The following is an 18,665-nucleotide window of genomic DNA, read 5'->3' on the forward strand; positions in this document are numbered from 1 at the left end:
TTTTACATATAAATGTCAGTGCCTGACAGTCTTACTTGCCTCTATATATATTCTCAGTTATACACGTTTTATTGGCACTTGCTAACATATCAGTCTCTTTGGACTGTTACCTACAAGCATCAGTCAAGTTAAAATTTTAGTGTCCCAGATATGTGCCACCACATTCACAGCATCCATTATCTTTTCTTTTTAATGTGAACTTTAGCCTTATCTTTATTTTTCACCTAACAGGGCTTTTGCAGGGGAATTAGAATAATTACCCTCATTTTTGAGACGGGGACCTAAGATACAAAGGAAAAGTTTGATGTTTCAAATGTTTTTAGTTTCACTACCCATTACAATTCAACTTGCTTCCATCTTCAAAGGTTTGGATAAAAACTTACCAACTAACCTCTTGGTTTGCATGGCAAATTCTTTACTCTGTTCTGTCCACCTCTCTTTTTCACCTGCTAAACCACTTATAAGACTTGAGGCAGTTTGCATTTTATGTCGGCAACGCTCAGCATCTTCCAGCAAAGTCTAGAGAAAACCATGCACCAACAGAAATTGTTTACATATCTGATAGACTAGAAAAATCTCTACAACCAGTAGATAAACAACAGCTTAGAAATATAGTCTCAAACATCTCTATCACCATGAAGAGGAGGGAAAGTGAAATGGGAAAAATATATCAGGACAAACTATCAACATCTCCCAGAAATATGATTCAATATTTATTTTTAATATTTCTGTTCTTAATTTTAGTTTGGTGCAGTTGTTGAATAGTATGTAAAATTCTTGATACTTATTCATTCTGTGGAATTCTAATCAGAATTTCAATTATACATATCCAGCATACCTGAAACTTGAAGTTACAATAGTAGGCACTAAATAAAGAATACAAATAAAATAGTTCTTGAACGGGTGGGAGGAAAGATGGAAGAGGATCAGAGGCAAGGACAGAGGTAGAAAGCGAAGATGCAGTATTCCAATACTAGCTATCTCTTATCTTCTGTCCATCACCATCCTTTTCAAGGAATAATAGTGAAATTGAAAGAACACATTAAGTGTTCCTTAAAGCAAGGGTAGAAACTTCTGTGAAGAACAGTTCACCTGTTTTTCTCTCATTGCATTTTCATACTCTGCTTGCACAATATCTAATTCTTCTTGCTTGGCTCCCAGTTCTTCTTGAGCTTTCTGCAGATCTAGCATAGCGTTGGTTAGGCGTTTCTCCTGAATTGCTAAATTAGCCTACAGAGCATAAAAACATAAAAGTGTATTCATACACAGAGATCTTCAAAGCATTTGCTATAATATATTTCAGAAAGTTTTACAAATTCTTCAGGAGAGATTTCATCACTCAGCAAAACCTTTTATTTTTTCAACAAACTAAATTCTTATTTCAGATAGCTGCACTTGAACAGCTGGTTTAATATCAATTAGAAAAAAATCATTGAAAATACTTCTGGAAATGTCAGTCATTCTTCATATGACACAAATGTTAGTCTGACATAGCTTGCAGAAGAGAATGATGCCTCTAGAAGTCTACTTGATTTGTCCAACCAATATGCTAGGTCGAAACACAAATTTTGCTCCCTTCTCAGTCATTCTTATCATAATACAAGCTATTGTCTGTTAAACATACTTGACCATGTTCTTCCTGACTTTCATTCTAACTACTTAGGCCTGTTCTATTTCTCTACATAACACTGATAAAGAGTCTCTCTACAATCTTCTTATGAACTGAGATCTGGAACATTAAAATAACTAAATCTCAAGGCTTTTTTCTACTTAATTCAAAATTTTTAAAAAAAGAGCAACTGCAGTAGTGTATTTAACTAGATGACAGATGCTTTAACCCCATTCACTAGGAGTCCATCTCTTTCATAATTTTGACAATTTACATACATTTGAAATATAACTTTATTGTAGAATTACAAGATAATAAATTTCTGGAGAGGGAAGCACCAGTTCAAATAAGGCAGATGAAGTTTCCCACAGATTAAATCCTCAAGTGTAAACAGGTAAGGATGAGAAGGAGAAATGTCTTTGACTGAACTACAGACATACCTTTAAAGGTAATACTTCTTTGTTGATGGAAAAAAAAACCACCATAGCTTTGGTCCATGAGCAAAGGCCAGCAACATTCCCACATACTCTCTTAGCCGTCTCTATGTTGTAGTCCACCATTTCAAAATAAGGGCTCAACAGTTCTACCACTTCTTCATTAATTGTGTCTTTCTGAAAATGCTGAATAAAAATTTTTAAAAGTACAAGACACAAAATATAAGTAATTAGTGTAAATCATATATACATGTATTTCAGAACACATAGAAAACTACAAGGATCACAAGTGTTATTACAAACAGCTAATATGGAGTTATTTCTCACATGTATCCTTGAGACCTTTACAAAGTCATTCCATTGTTATATATACTTAGAACATGGAAAAAAGTTTGCCTTCATTTATGATGTTTGCTATCTCACACTCACCATTACTGTCACACAGATAATCATTGTTTCAAAATATCACTGGTCCTGCTTGAAATTTTATTTTGCTTAAGACATAGCAAGTTTTGAAAATCTTCAAAAAGAAAACAAAGAGCTAAACTCTTGTTCAAAAATATACATTCTACAAGACAGTCCTTTCAAAGGGCAAGCCAGCTATCTTACCCTTAAATTACCTTGTCTAATTAATAGAATGTATTTAATTTTTTAAAGAATGTATTTTTACTCTTCTCTTGAAAAAGCCCATTTTTCCTTTTTCCTCCTGAAAAGCTCTCAATTTTATCCCTCAAATTTATTTACAAAGTATAATATCCCAGACAAACTTGAAAAATAGCTGTTCCCTGAAGCACAAATAGGTTTAATTAAGCACAAGCAAAATGAAATGTTGAAGTCCCTCAAAATTAAAAACCTTTACAAGTAGATTCAATGTGAATACTACATAAATAACACCCATGCCACTATCAACCATACAAAACTGGTCAAGCCTCCTACTAGACCAGTGACAAATTAAGTAAACTAAAAATGCAAAAATCAGGGATGAAAACACTCCGTGTAGCAGGAAAACGTACCATTTATTCCCACTAGATAAATCACAATATTATTAGGTTTACTTATGAATAGGTATTTGCTTACCAGTTTGTTTCCATTTCCCTAGACAAATGCTATGAACCAAAAAAACCGAGATTTTAAAAAGTTCTGATTGTGTTCATCCTAATAAACATCTATGCTTTTTTCAAGCCAGTGCACAAGCTGCAATGTTGAAAATTAATGGAAAGTTAAATACCCGAAAAAAATATGTTTGTTATTAGCTTTAATGAAATGGGTAATGGCTATCCAAACCAAATGCTTAAAGCTTTGGGTCATTTGTCACCTAAAACAATTTCATTGCCTTACTTCAGAAAAATTATAATTGATTTATAACATGACTTTGCAAGAACGGTTAAAGCTTATTTCATTCTGACATATTTATTCTTAGGCCCTTAACATCTATTGTGTGATTTCCCTTGCACATTTGTTCTTGTATGAACACCAGAGAAAGCACTGTCCTTTATTTTCTTACATTATTAAAAAAAATAAAGATTGCACAAGCACCTGCAGGCTCTGTAAGAAGTTCCCTGTTGTCATCAGCTTCAGAGATTCTTGCCATGATGGGACAGTACAGCATTTTTCCTGATCAATTTTCACATGGTTGACTTTACGCTGGAAGAGCAGCAACACACAGTCCATGATTCGCATGATGAGGTGAGGAGGTCGACCCAGTGTGCGGACAGTGGCAATATCTGCAGGTTTTATTGTCTAGGAATTTAAAACAAAGGGAAAAGTGATTACTGTTACTGTTCAGTTAATAAAACATGGAACATAAGCTCACCAACAGTATTAATGGAAGAAAAGAAATACTTATATTATTTTTACCGCTAAAAAGCATGAAGCTAGAAGGACCCCACAATCCGATTTTCGCTAGTAACTCCTATCAAGTACTAGGAAACCTCAGCACGGGACCTTCACAGCAGCACCTTAAAACTCAAAACTACCGTAAACTGTTTTGATGATAAAAAACAGCAAAGCAGAAATACCTTGAAATTTTACTTGTTTCTTTAAATGTGAGCATATTGACCAGAAACTGAGTCTAGAAAGGAAATACTTTTCGTGGACACACAGAAAATTAAGGTAAATTAAGGAAACCAGTGAGAAAGCCTGGCATATGTATATGTTTGCACCTTCTAATACATCTTACCAGGAATACTCCTGGCATAGGAGCAGGCCTGAGAGAAAAATAAATTACAATAAGGTATGAAAACCTAGGCCCTGTGAAGGCTAAGTAAGCCTGGGGTGCAAGTCTAACACTGTAACTCATAACTCGACATCATGAGTCAGAAAAGACTTATCAGAAAAGTCAGCTGAAGATGTCTCCTTAGAGAATTGATTCAAGCAGTAGTGCTTACTGCACCACATACAGAGCAACAAAACCACTGAACAATGGGAACTGCTGATGGGCAGACCCGCTCCTACAACACACACAAGTCTGAGCAGAAGCTTTGCTTGTTCACATCAGTCCAAGTACACAACAGCCCAAACAGGATAAAAGAGATTACTGCAAGTGTTATGACACCTTGCTTCTAGCCTAGCACACACCTCACTGGGAATTCACAAAGACAGATTTTAATTACTTGTGTCTATACTTCAATAAAGGGATTTCAAAGTACTGCAGGCTATCCAGATAACCTCCCCTCTGCCAGCCCTTTGTTTCCCTTCAATTTTTCGCTGCTTATTGGATTCAGTGTGCACCAAATAATTCACCAGAATTTTTCCAGGTATCTGCATGAAAATTTTAACCAGTATTTCTTAGTCACTGCTAAGAAATTCAGCTCAGCCATTTTTTGCTGACACACAAATTGTGGCAAAATTGTTACATTTAAATTTTATTTATTTATTTCCTTGTCTCTAGCTGTGCACTGAATGCGCTATTTTTGTTACAGGGCAAAGTGCAACAAAGTTTTACTGAACTTTGACAATTCTTAGTCAAATTTTAAAAAAATAATCTCATTATATATTTAGAAATGCTTACAAGATCTTGTGTACCCACCCTTCTGGGGAGGGGAGGCAGGCCAGGAGGGAGGGAGGCAGGCCAGGAGGGAGGGAGGGAGGGAAGGTGGGCAAGGCAGGCAGGGTGGGAGGAAATGTGGGAGGGAGGGAGGGAGGGAGGGAACGAGTGAGAGAGGAAACAAGAGAGGAAACGAGGGAGGAAACGAGGGAGGGAGGGAGGCAGGCAGGAAGGCAGGCAGGAAAGCAAGAAGGCAGGGAGGGAGGGAGGCTTAGAATACATAGACATGTTCTACTAGATCTCTTTTTGTGATTGTTTGCCTTTCCCCTTTAGACATAGGCAATGCAATTTATTACAGAAAATTCAATAATTTCAAGATTAAGCCCAAATATTTTTTCCCTTTGAGAAGTTTTACAATAATGCCAGTGTTGTTTTTTCTTGAAATCAGGTTTTCATTTATTAGCACCCTACATTTCCAGAGCAGTATTGTTTTAGTTCAGCCATTTCAGTCAAAAGCAGAAAGTAAGCTTTAATAAGACATATGTCTAGACACAGGATGGTGGTGCCCTCTTTATACTGTAGATGCTGACTAATTAACATTGCTTATTTTTCCACTTGTCAGAATGCCTGCCTGCTACCAGGTTTTGTTGTGGCTGGTTCTTTAACCTTTTCCCTGTGGCTATATATCAGGGTCTTATAATACAAACCTTCTCCTTTATTTCACTCTTCCCAGCTGTCAGGTCATCAACCTTTATTTAGACTTTTGCACTCTGTCCTTTAAGCATCATGGCAGTCAGAGACTGTTAAACATCTTTCACTCAAGGTGAAATTTACATTCAGAAGACCCATAAAATTTTTCTACCCTAGAGTTCAAAGTTAAAATGCCATTCTTTCAAACCAGTCTTTAACCATTACAACTGCTGGCAGCCTCTCAAATGGAAAGGTATAATTTCCAGTAAATCCACATAAAACCCTTTGAGGTTTGTCTATCCTTCAGGTTTTTTCTTCATACTTTTATGTTTCTTGAGATGTGAGCTCCCTGCATGCATCTAACAGGTATATTTTAGATTCCACTACTACTGCTTGAAGCAAAATGTCTTGAGGCACATTCTATAAAGACAGCTGAGCAGACATAAAAATAAATAGTATGCAAGACCAATTAATATTATTCTTTTTAAATCTTAAATATATGGGCATTCTATTAAAAAAGCTTTACAAGAAAAGTATGGTGAAGGAAATGCAGTCTTGGTAATGCCACAACTCCTAAGAAAATATTTTTTTTTTAAATATAGAAAATAATGGACCAGAAAACTTACTGAAAATGCAATTTCTTTGTGAAAACTTAAAATAGAAGGTTTGGATTTAGATGGAATTACAACTGATTTTATATGGAGAGCACTTCACTCAGTGTACACAAGCTGTTTAATATTGTATCAATATTCAGTTACTAGTCTAACATCAGCCTGTAGCGCATGTAATGTTAATTACAGTTTCAAAGAAAGTTAAAAGTTTCCCTTTTCTGAAAACTGACTATTTGGGTGTTGATACTCACATGAAAAAAGAAAAACAAAACTGAATCCAACAAGTCTCAAAATACATGTATTTATTTTTTGCCAAGAGTTATGCAATATGCCTGCAATTTTGTATTTCAAAGACATCCACTTTCTCAGTGGTAATGTTACACAGGGTCCAAGTACTAACCTGTAAGGCTGCTTCTGCCTCTTCCAAAGCAGGCTTGGCAGCTTCCAACTTCTCTTCAGCAATGGCTTTGTCAACCGTGATACTGTCTACAATTGCTTGCGCTTTGTCTTTCACTTTCTGAACATCACCCTTCACATTCTCAGCAGCCTGTGCTTTTACAGTAACTTCTTTCAATACCTAGAATGTGAGAAAACCCACATGCCGTAGTTAAAAGAGTTTTTTTTACACAATCATGTCTGCCCAATTCCAGAAAAGTCAAATAGGATCATTCTCTCCAAGACCCTTTCTTTACAACACTTAACTTCATTTAAATTGATTCATCTCTTCAAAATAGAAGGAATAAAAGGAGAAAAAAAAATTCAACAGCAACACACTTTGAAGGCTGTACATACCATGTCAGCTTTTTCATTGGCAATTTGAAGTTCCTTTTCTTTTACCTCCAGTTCTCTGCTTAGAGCAGCCACTGACTCAGAGGCCTCTTTCAATTTTTCCAGACCAGTATTTATTCTGAAGTTAAAAAGCAAAATCAAAAGCATCTCATTCGCTATGGTGCACAATTTACACTATACTTTCCATCTATAGAATGAATCACATCAACCAGAATGAAAGCTTGCAAAAGGTGTTTTACGCCAAAAATGAAACTTGGACAAGAACTTTCACCTTTCTCATATCTTCAGAATCAATAAAGTGGACAATAAAGTACATTAATAAATTTTGTGGCTTGAAATTTTACCCACTTCTAATCAACGACTATGTCTTTATCTTTGCATAAAAATCCTACACTTCGTTTCTATAAATATCACTGTCTCTCTTGAGCCAATGCTCAAAGAACAGAGTCCTGTACAGCAGAAAGCTTTTTCTGATTACCAAAATTTTGAAAATTATAAAAAATCAATATTTCTTATTTTAAGTGGGCACTGAAAATAATCCAAGACCAAACAAAAGAGAGTAAAAGAAAAATAACATTGAGGTAAGACCTATCTGATTCAGCATTAAAATTCCCCTTCAACAGTGATTTTTTTCTATCAAAAATTCTTCACTTGGGACTTTTCAGACAAGTTTTAAGGACCTCTACAGAGGCTGCTATTGCAAAGGCTATGCAGTACTCAGACAGCTGAACAAATATCGGAGAACAGACAAAGTGTAATCCCTGACAAAGCAATTCAGACAGTGCAACTAAATTTATGTGGAAGAAATTTGACTTCATGAACTAATTTGGTAAATCTGAAGGTAGAAAACATGGCAACACCCTTGTCTTTTACAAGCCTTCACCCCTAACATAACTACAGGTTTCAAACTCAATTTGACGTTGAAGACAAAGAATGTTTCAAAGGAAAATAAATTGTTTTTTTAAGCCTTTCTTTAAGGCTTCCAACTCTTTTTGACAATCCCTCAAAACTGAGAAGCCAGTTTTTCTTTAGGGTGACACCAACTCATACATTAATTGCTAATTTTATATTATAGTTGGGTTTTCCTGACATGAAGATATATCTGCAAATAGATATTATTAGTTTAATAAAGCATCTGAAAATAGGAATAAGTATATCAAAACCACTTTAATAATCTACAGGTAAAAAGCTCAGGAGTCTAAGTGAGGCTCTGTGCTCATAAAATGACTAAAGATACTCCTTCTGCCTTCATAACAGGAGGCTACAGGTGTTCAGCAAGAAAACAAAAGTTGCTGCCTGGCAAATTAAATGCTATTTTCAATATATTATGAAATTACATGGAGATAACTTCTTTGACTCTTTAAAAACACACAGGTACAATTTATGTTCACCAATTTATGTCCACGTCATTTTCTCTCTACCTCTGTTTTCATGCACCACTACTCCTTTGCATCATGCATCACCTCCAAATATATAAAATATTTAGCTTATATGACAAGAGAAACTACAATATTTGAATAAATTACACCTTCACATAATTCTAGGAATTAAAAATACCTTTTTTTTACTGTGCAAGGAGACAAGCCATGCATTGAAACATAAGCATATCAGAATATGCCTACCTGGGAAAGAAAATTACAGAAAAGCGGAAGTAACCTGAGTAGTTTACCTGTTTGATAACGTTCGCACTTCAGCATGCTTTTCTTTGTATGTGGTTTTGTATCCCTGAATAAAGGTCAGGTAGGATTTGGGAGTCACATGTGTAGAACGTCTGTATCTTTGAAAGTAATCAGAACACTTTTCTGCCACTCCATCCTGGAATGAGCCCATACACTGCACAATTTCCCTCTTGATATCAGCAGTGCAGTCCATATCAAATGAGGACAGAAAGTGTTCAGATACTTAGGAAAGAAAGGAAGAAAGCTTAAATGTAAGTAAATATTTACAAAAACATATTAGCTTATAAACAACTCACTATAAAACAAGTCAGCATGTATTATCTTGGCTTTCACCCAGCTTCTGAAAACCCAGTCTTCTTTACTCTTCACTATCAGAATCTGAAAATTATTCTACACTTGTCAATAAAAAGCATAGCCAAGGATCTGGCATTCTTTCATCTCCAAAGTGTGCAAGTGCATTTTTACTCTGAACCTAGCTGCTACCTACCAGGGACTAGGTAAGCACAGCCTTCCTCTGTATACCCTATCACAGACACATTCACAAATACACTCTTTCTTTAGTAGCATCTTTGTCTTCTTTACAAATGCTTTTAAGACATCTTCACAGGGAATTTTTCATCAAACTGTGTTCAAAACCATTCCTGTGTTAGAAATATTTCAACAGCTTAATACAACAGGCTTTAAAGAAGAAAATTTTGGAATCAAGTAAGTTTCTTCCGGCAAAATTCAACACAATTAAAACAGCTACTTGACCACTGATCAGAAAATTATGTGTCTGCAAAGATAAAACCTACACATACCTGCTACCAGAGCATCCTTAGGCCATTGGCTGAACCAATCTATAGTGCATCCAGAAATGAGAGCAGGGAACTTCAGGGCCCTATTTCTGAGTTTTTCACCTACCGGTGAAAAGCAAAGAACTACGTGAAGGTTCTGACGGACTCTGGTCATGAAATAATCATACAGAGCTTCACTGGTTGGAGGTCTTCGTGGATGTTCCTTTTTGCAGGAGGGAATGAGATCACTAATGATCTCATCTACTTCATCACGTGTAAATAAGTTTGACACCTTTGGGAAGAAGGAAGATTTTTTCATGCTTTTTGGGATGATCCAAAATAGAGTCAATAGAGCACAAGGCTCTTTTAATACACAGCATTGTAGGAAGGGGCATACATCTCAGACACTGAAGTTATTAGTACCCACCAACTCCTTTAAACAAGAAGTTTTAATGAAGTGATTCCATTAAATGGACTGAAATCTAACTTACTGTAAAACTTTAAACCCCACCCTCCAAAGGCTTTGATTCCTTCTCTTTATATTGCAATAACTAGTAGCAATTACTCTGAAACATAATCCTGAAATAATAAATAAGTAAATAAAATCAATTAAATCCATCCCATCCACTCTGGACATAAATTTACCATATAAAAATTATCTGTACACTGTTAATTTCACAGACAACTTTTTAAAACATAAGTAATATTTCCCCAGTCTCAATTTTATTTTTTTAAAGCTGCACTCATGTCCCTTGAGATAGCTTCTCTCACTCTAACCTAGGATTTTGTAGATTTTATAGACCGCACTCATTTTTAATAATACTCTAATGATAAAAAGCACTTAAATTCTAGTTTTTGAAAGTGTATCCCTTGACTTATAATACAATATTCAAATAAATTCTGTTATTTTGCTTCAGAATTATAAATTTTAAAAAGCAGAAAATTGATCATGAGGAGGCACTTTACCTCTCCTGATGACAAAACATTGTTCAAGTATTCCAAGAAAGACTCATCTTTGATCTCATTGTCTGTAAAAAGAAAACAGGTGCCTTTGCCTTGAAGTCCTGCTGTTCTGTATAAGAGTTTCAGATCTTCCATCAAGTCTAAAGTGTTGTATGATCTACAAAAAAAAAAAAAAAGTTTAACAAATACTCATCTATTTTTAAAAAAATTAATCTGACAAAAAGGGTAAAAAAAAAGAAAAACAACAAGCAAATTTAAGTTAGAAACAATATCTTGGAACTTAAGGCAAAAAGGTGCATATTTCAGATAGATTCTCTGATGAGACCTACACCAAGGGACATTCGCACATGTGAATCTACACTTTCTTCTGCAGCCAACACACCTGCAAAAGACATAAAATAATTTCACTTCCCTAAAACTACATCTTATTTGAGTGCCAAAATTGACCTGTGCTACAAACAGCTGGGGAGATAGTCATTCTGAGGCATTCAGAGAAGGATTTATGATTTATTTTTTATCTTTTATGAGTTATTTCAAAAGAAACCACACTGGGTTGAACAACATGAAATAAGGCCAAAATGTACTTGGAAAAGGTTGTCAAAATACTGATATCTATATAAGATCAACGATATTAGAGGGCAGGGATAAAGATTCAACCTTCTCAGATGACGGCATTTCAAATATTACAAGATGAATTCGTAACGGCCTTTTGGATAGATAACCACCTAAAAATATTTTCAGTAGCCTTTAATGTACTGCTTAAAGACTCAAATATAACTTGACACTGCCAATATTCTTTCTCACTCTGTGAATGAAACAAAAAAAATTTCCTACTCCAAAGACAGTAAAAATCCACTATTATTGTAGTAAATCAAGCAAATCTTGTAAATTTCAAAGGATTTTCATGTCCTCCCACTCCATGTGATGGTGATCAGACTACGTTGAGCAGAGAATATGAGCCTGTTTTATTTATAGGAAGAGTTAAAACACAAAGGACTTAATTAGTTAAATTTCAGGTAATGCTCACCTAGTCAACATTATCTGGAATGTTTCATAGCCCGCTATGAAGGACGCCAATCTTGTCAAGCTCTGTTTTCCTGAGCCACCAACTCCAACTAAAAGAGCATTTCCACGAGGAGTGCGAATCACACGAGAAATCTGTGTAATATACCATTCATTTATTGCTACAAAGTATAAAAGTCACACATCCAAAAATTCTATACTACCACATTAACAAGTTATATTAGAAATGAAGAACAAATGAAAATTTAAAGGTTTAATTAAGGGATTCTATATTACTATTAATATATTCTGTGGGCATTTGTACTCTGTAACATTTACTGTTGACCTGTCAAATAGTATAGCAACCATTTGATTCCATCACTGTGTATGTTCAGTTATCAGTAGAATTACATCTCCCACCAAGTACAAGTAAATCTCAGCTGTGGTTTCTTAGTGATGTGCTATCACAGCATGAGGAATTATCAAACTGGGAAAGAAATAATTTCCCCAATGCCATGACCTCTGGATAACTTCAGTAAGACTCATCTCACCAGGTCTTTTCATTGTGAACCAAAAGACAGGATGTCCCAGGCATGTTAAATTCGGGACAAAGAGTTTTCAGTATTCTCTGCAACAGGTAATAATACAGCCTTTATAATGAAACTTGTTACACTTCTCATTTACTTGACATGCACAGTATCAAGTATGAATATTTGATCACAGTGAAACATCCCCCAGTTAGATCTACATTTATTTCCCACTTCATTAGTTATCTTTTAAATCAAAAGGCAGTAGCTTCCTACTGCTCCACAATTCCCTTCAGTTCAGGACTATGCAATGTAAACAAACAGACCCTTCAGAATTCAGAGCAAAAAAAAATTCAGCAGTAACTGTGAACTGCATACACTTGTCCTGCTGTCCAAAAAACAATGCCATGAAACATGATGCTGAGAAAATGTGTCTAAGTACAGAAGACAAACTTTCTCCACAGCCCACCAGCTGCAAGTGGACAGACCCTCACTGTACCCAGAAGAGCCTACATTAATATCCAGAGCAGCACAGAGCCAGTTCCCTCTCAAAGACACAATAATACCAGCCAGCTGGTTAGCAGCTGGTCTCCTCCATACGAGCAATGATGCACTGGATTGGCTTCTGTTCTCTTTATTATCTTGAACAGTTCTTTGATGACTCCAGAATTCCATTGTGCCAATAAACCACCTCGGATACTTATTTACTTGCCTTTTGTCTGAGTTACTTCTTTCCAAGCCATTAAAAATAGTCATGCCAATTTCCTCTAATTTAAAGCCTATTTATTTTACATACTGAGTGTAATGTATTTATTATTTTCCATAGGTTAATGTTTCAAAAGAAAGATAAAATCAAGTATGAAGTCTTACTCTAGGCTTCTTTATTATTTACCCAGAAAAAGAAAATTTAATTTGCACAACATCCTTGCAATATCACAGATCATTTCAATAATGGCTATTAGATCTTTTCCAGGCAGAGGCACACAAACTGTTAATTGGAAATTTTGTTCTCTATTTAAGATATCCCTCAGCTATGGATGATAACTGTGAAACAGGGAGCAAGGTCCCTGTAGAAATTGCAGGCCACATAGCTTTCTCGGTCTCGCCTGAGAAAGTGGCCTGGGAAATCATAAGGAGGAATTAAAACAATCCTCAGAGATAGAAAACAGCCTTGCAGGTGCTGTTTGTCTGTTCCTTGTTTTCTTGCAAGAGAAGATCGAGGGGTGGCGAGCCCCACTGACCAATGATGGTGATGTGTTAGTTTACTAACCAATAAGAGTTTCTTTTCTGTACTTTTCACGTATTGGTCTATAAAAAAGACCTGAGGTAATAAACTGAGAGAAATTCTCCTGATCGACTCCCAAGAGAGTCTGTGTCGTTCTTCTCGCCATTCCCAATAGAGCGACACTCAGCTTTAACTCATTCAAGTCATATTATGTGAGCTCAGATTAGGCATTACCTCAACTGTGCCTATCTCACTTTCTCTTAGAAGCTGTCTCAGGTCTACACACTTGTTCCTGTTTTCAAGAATTTAGAATCACAGAAACACTACCTATTTATTTCATCTAAGCAAAGACAAATAAAATATTTCAAGTATTTACCATCTAGCTACCAAAAGAAGATTTTCCTGATAAAGGTGGCTGTTCAGTGATAAAAAAAAAAATTGCTACATCCTAAACTTATATAGATTTTTTTTCTAGGAATAAATGAGAAACTTATTGGTAAGTGTGATGATTATTTACAATTGTCCTAAAGAAATGCATAGCACAACATCGATTCTGCAGTGAACCTTAGAAAGAAAGGGACTAATTTTGCAAAATAATAAGAATTCACCCCAAAATTATGAAAATTGCAGATGCAATATGTTTGTCAACTATAATTAAATTTAAATTGTTTAGATATTTATAATTATATTTAGGAGGATGATGCAATTAAATATTCAGTTCTTAATAATTTATTAAAAGAAATACTGAAAACCTCAGTATTCAACTGGGACAATAGAGGTTCTAGTGTCATAAAAAAAGGTTCTACTTTGTACGAGGCCTTTTCTATGTGAACAATCATATCAAGCTGTGCTGCGCTAAAAGTTACGGTCAGTTCCAATCCATATTCAAAAGAACTTTAAAACTACTGAGCATACTGAGGATCCACAAAAGAATTTTGGACTACGTTAATTCCTACTCCGCTGTGCATACTCCTTCAGAAGCAACCAATTATGTCTTAACCTGAATTTCATTTGATTCATTCCAAAGACAGGAAGGGCTCCCAGAAGAATTAAGAAGAAGGAAAGTTGAAATAGAATTAGAATAGCTAGCACCATGGTCCCACCAAACATAAAAGTTAGGTATGAAAGAATAGTTTCATCTGCTGCATTTTCTGAAAAGTTTTTAATAGGTTCTAATACCTAGTCACAGAGTGACAGATCAAATATTTATTAGCAATAAATTATTTGCTTCAGTTTCATAAGTAATTTACCTTGATTCATGCATACCTCTACTCAAAGGAGATGGGGGAAAGTGAACAACAACAAATGACAATCCAGCAAGACTGTACCTTGACTAAATGAACCATAGCATCCTCAAAGAAAACCATGTCCATTCCAGTACCACGAACATTCTCATTGTATGTTTGTAAAAACTTATTTAAACGATTCCGTAGCTGATGAAATGAGGAGATTGGTTCATAGATTTTGGGAATATCTAAATTAACTTCCTCTGGCTTTTCATCTAGAACAAAAAGCAAGTAATAAAATCTTAGCAACTTAAATAATTGACAAAGGTTCAATGAGGGGATAAGTAAGGAAAGATAACTAGAAGTTTCACCACCCAGAAACAGATATATTATACATATTATATATTAGATGTACATGTGAGAGTACACCCTGCCTGCAAAAAATGGTGATTTCAGCTACATAATTTTTAAAGACAAAATGTAAAAAAAAAACCTGAATAGCCTTCTTTCTCTGTATCTGAAACTTGAATGAAGAAAAATTATACTTGTTTAGGTGCTAGGAAAAAAAAGTAATACCAGAAAATAAAGGTAAATAAATACTGCAGTTAAAAATTGCAAATAATCTTTTCTGTAAAAGAAATACGGTCTAAATTGATTAAATAATTGCACTAGAAAAAAATACTCTTGAAATTAATAATTTCCACAACAAAAAAGTATATTCATTGTGAATTAACATACATTCATTTCCTTAGGTGACATGAAAGGCATAAGTCAGCTCTCAAAGAAAGGAACAGTGCTGCTGCCTCATCTCTGCATTCATAACCTTAATCATGCTGAAAGGTGACATGCCTTCTTCCATAAGAATTGTTACAGCAAATAAAATTACAGAAAAGTTGAGATCAGCAGGGACCTCTGAAAGTCATCTGGTCTAATCCCTTGCTCAAGATGGGCCACCTACAGCTGGTTCCCCAAGACCATGCTCCGTGCCTTATGAATACCTCCCAAGACACAGACTCCACAACATCTCTGGATAACCTGAACTAGACTGCCACAGTGAAGAAAAAAAAAAAAAAAAAAAAAAAAAAAGAGTGATTACTGATGTTCAAGTTTTAAATAGATAAATAGATTTTTTCCAGTATATGTGTGTCTTTCTTGTATTGGAACAAGAAACAGACCCGGACACAGCACTCCAGGTATGGCCTTATTAGTGGGAAAAAAATGGAAAGCCACTTCCCTTGGCTTGCTGGCTACATTTCTTCTAATGCAGCTCAGGATGTCACTAGTTTTTTCTTCCTTTAAGGAAGGGTACACTGTTGGTTCATGTTCAGGTTGGTATCAACCAGCACCTCCAGGTCCATTTCTGCAAAGTTGACTTGCAGATGTGTGACCACTAGTATACACAGGTGCGTGGGGCCGTTCCTCCCTAGGTCCAGGACTTTTCATTTCCCTTTGCTGAACCTCGTGGAGTTCTTGTTAAGGCCCACCTGGGAGGCAGCACAATCTCTGACATATCAACCACTCCTCCTAGTTCTGTGTCACGTAGGAACTGGCTTGAGGGTGCGCTCTGCCCCACCACCCAGACCACTAATGACAATGTTGAGGATGACTGAACCCTGTGCTGGCCCCTGGGATACACCCTTAGTTACTGGTCTCCAATTAGACTTTGAGCCACTGATCACCACTGTCTGGGCTTGACCATTCAGCCTATTTGCAATCCATCTCACTTCTCATCCAGACCATATTTCATTAATAAATAACAGACAAATCTCATTGGAACGGTGCCAGCAGGCAGACAGGGGGCTTTTGGTTGGTGGTTTGGATTTCCTGAAAAATAATACTAGTACAATACTAGTAGAATTTTGCTCTTATTTACATACATTTAACTCAATTAGTTTCAGGATTTCATGACCTATATATGTTACAGGATGTATTTTTCCAGTTATCCTAGATCAATCAGTTTTGCTAAGCGTGCTCTAACTTGATGAAGAAATACATAATTCAGAACATTATCTCTAATTGGTAAAATTAAAATCAATGAAGTAAGTTATTCCAGTAAAATAAGTATTTCCCTAAGGCTTAGTAAAGCACTAAAAGCGAGTATGAAGGTAAGGAACAGAAAGGTGGGGGGAAAAACTCCAACCCCCAACCAAACTCTAGTGTATTTACAATAGTGTTTGTAACTTTTTTCTTGTTTCAAATTTTTTCTTCATTTCCTTTCCATTGCACCATTCTAATGCTCATGCAGTTTCAAGGGAAAAACCAACAACAGAAAAACAATAACAAAAAATAAACCAAAAATACATATATAAAAACATAGTTTAAGAAAATGACATTTTACTATAGAACCTACTCTCTCAAAATACATTTTATTATTATTAAGAGATTATTAATTCTCTTTCAGATGTCCTTTATATTGTGTTTTTTATTTGCTTGAAGTCACCTGAATTTCAGAATTTTTAGCTCTGTATTGCTTCTGCATACCAATGCTCCTCTAGATTAAAACATAATTAAATCAACTGACTTCTTATTTTAACTTGTAAAAGCACTGGTTAAACAAAATGAGTATTCCAGGTGGAAATGAATTTCTTACAAGTTGAATAATACATTTAAACAAATTAGTAGCTGATAAGAAACTAATAAGAAATACATCAAGGAGTTAAATTGCAGTGACACTTTTACAGTTTTGAAACATTTAAAAGAATAATATCATCTTAATTCTTTTCCTACAGTTTAAATATTAATGTCCATGGACAGTATAATCAAGTACAAAACCTAAGAAAGGGCAGACTTTTCCATTATTTAGAGAGGAAACTAGCAAAATGTATTATTTTAAAGTCTTTTTCAGTCTCAAGATTTGTATTACAAGTACTAAATAACAATGTCAAAACTAACTGATATAGCCACCTTTGAACAGGTGGAGGGTCTTGAGATCAATAGCACCACTAACAATTCCTTTGAAGCTAAGATCTAAAAACTGACTAAGATCCAAGTCATCAGGTATTTCTCTCAGGGACAAACATATTGTGCTTTTAGAATCCAGAGACAAAAAGATTATGCAGTACTAGTAAACCTATTACTAATCTGAGCATAGGGATCCTTGAAGTAAGTGTCTGACATCATGTTTTGTATATTTAAGAGCTGAAAAACCAAAGTCCTGCTCTTAAACTTCCATCATAATGGGAAACAGTAAATGCCTAAGTGATCTTTATCTCTTCCATGACCCATCCTCATAGCTCCAGGATGATATGTTCTGCTAATGGGCCAGCTGTTAAAACCATGACCCATCCTCCCTTCAGGGGGACATTTTCTGTTAATGGGCCATTGAGTCTCACTGCATGACTGATAAAATTACATCATCCCATTGTGAGATGCTCCACCCAGGGGGAGGAGCCAAATATTCCTACGTGAATATAATCTGAAACTTGGAACACCACAGTCAGCCTTTTTCCACTGGATTCCCAGAAGAAGATTTGCAGACTGTTCTACATCACCACTGGACCTTCAGAGGAAAACTACACCCTTCTGCAGGATCATTGCTTCAACAGAACCACATCTGTTACTCCAGGAGGACTGCAGACACCATTTAGTCAGACTGCTACCAACAACCTGACCAACAGGGTGTCAGGTTGTATTCTGACTGTCTGTATTTTTTGTACTACTGCATTTTAATTTTCCTATTAAGTTGTATGGATGTTTTTAATGTATTTATACATACTAGTGAAGAACTGTTATTCCTACTCCCATATCTTTGCCTGAGAGCCCCTTAATTTCAAAATTATAATAATTTGGAGGGAGGAGGTTTACATTTTCCATTTCAAGGGAGGCTCCTGCCTACCTTAGTAGACACCTGTCTTTTCAAACCAAGACACTTTCTTACACCAGCTTACTTTTACTTCTTTTTGATTCTTTCCAATTAAATACGTCCTATCCTTTATCTTCTGTTTACACAGCCTTCTGTGTATTTCAACTGTTTAAGGAAAGGTTCAAATAGCACTGGCCATTCATGTCAGTCTCTTATTGCCTCTAGTCTCTTATTGCACTCCATCAGTGTAGTGATATCAACACAGATAACTGAATTATCAAATGATCTTTCCCTAAACACAAAAAAAAAAAAAATGTTTCCTGTTCTTTTGCAACAACTGACAAAT

The 18,665-nt window shown here is 35.5% G+C and overlaps 1 protein-coding gene across 1 annotated transcript in view; it reads right to left on the reverse strand.

Moving 5' to 3' along the window:
• The window catches only part of DNAH5 (dynein axonemal heavy chain 5), a 120,115-nt gene that overhangs the window by 24,357 nt on the left and 77,093 nt on the right, over positions 1-18,665 (reverse strand). Inside the window, exons 52-62 of the mRNA XM_086897974.1 lie at positions 14,620-14,792; positions 11,565-11,695; positions 10,541-10,694; positions 9,599-9,866; positions 8,789-9,020; positions 7,123-7,237; positions 6,731-6,907; positions 3,580-3,783; positions 2,050-2,229; positions 1,093-1,230; positions 384-519 (exon numbers count right to left, since the gene is read on the reverse strand). Coding sequence (XP_086754100.1) covers positions 384-519; positions 1,093-1,230; positions 2,050-2,229; positions 3,580-3,783; positions 6,731-6,907; positions 7,123-7,237; positions 8,789-9,020; positions 9,599-9,866; positions 10,541-10,694; positions 11,565-11,695; positions 14,620-14,792 — 1,908 coding nt within the window. The remainder of the gene's footprint in view (positions 1-383; positions 520-1,092; positions 1,231-2,049; positions 2,230-3,579; positions 3,784-6,730; positions 6,908-7,122; positions 7,238-8,788; positions 9,021-9,598; positions 9,867-10,540; positions 10,695-11,564; positions 11,696-14,619; positions 14,793-18,665) is intronic.

The sequence above is a fragment of the Cyanistes caeruleus genome, chromosome 1 (genome assembly GCF_971803275.1).
Source record: "Cyanistes caeruleus chromosome 1, bCyaCae1.hap1.1, whole genome shotgun sequence".
In the NCBI taxonomy this organism is placed as follows: Eukaryota; Metazoa; Chordata; class Aves; order Passeriformes; family Paridae; genus Cyanistes; species Cyanistes caeruleus.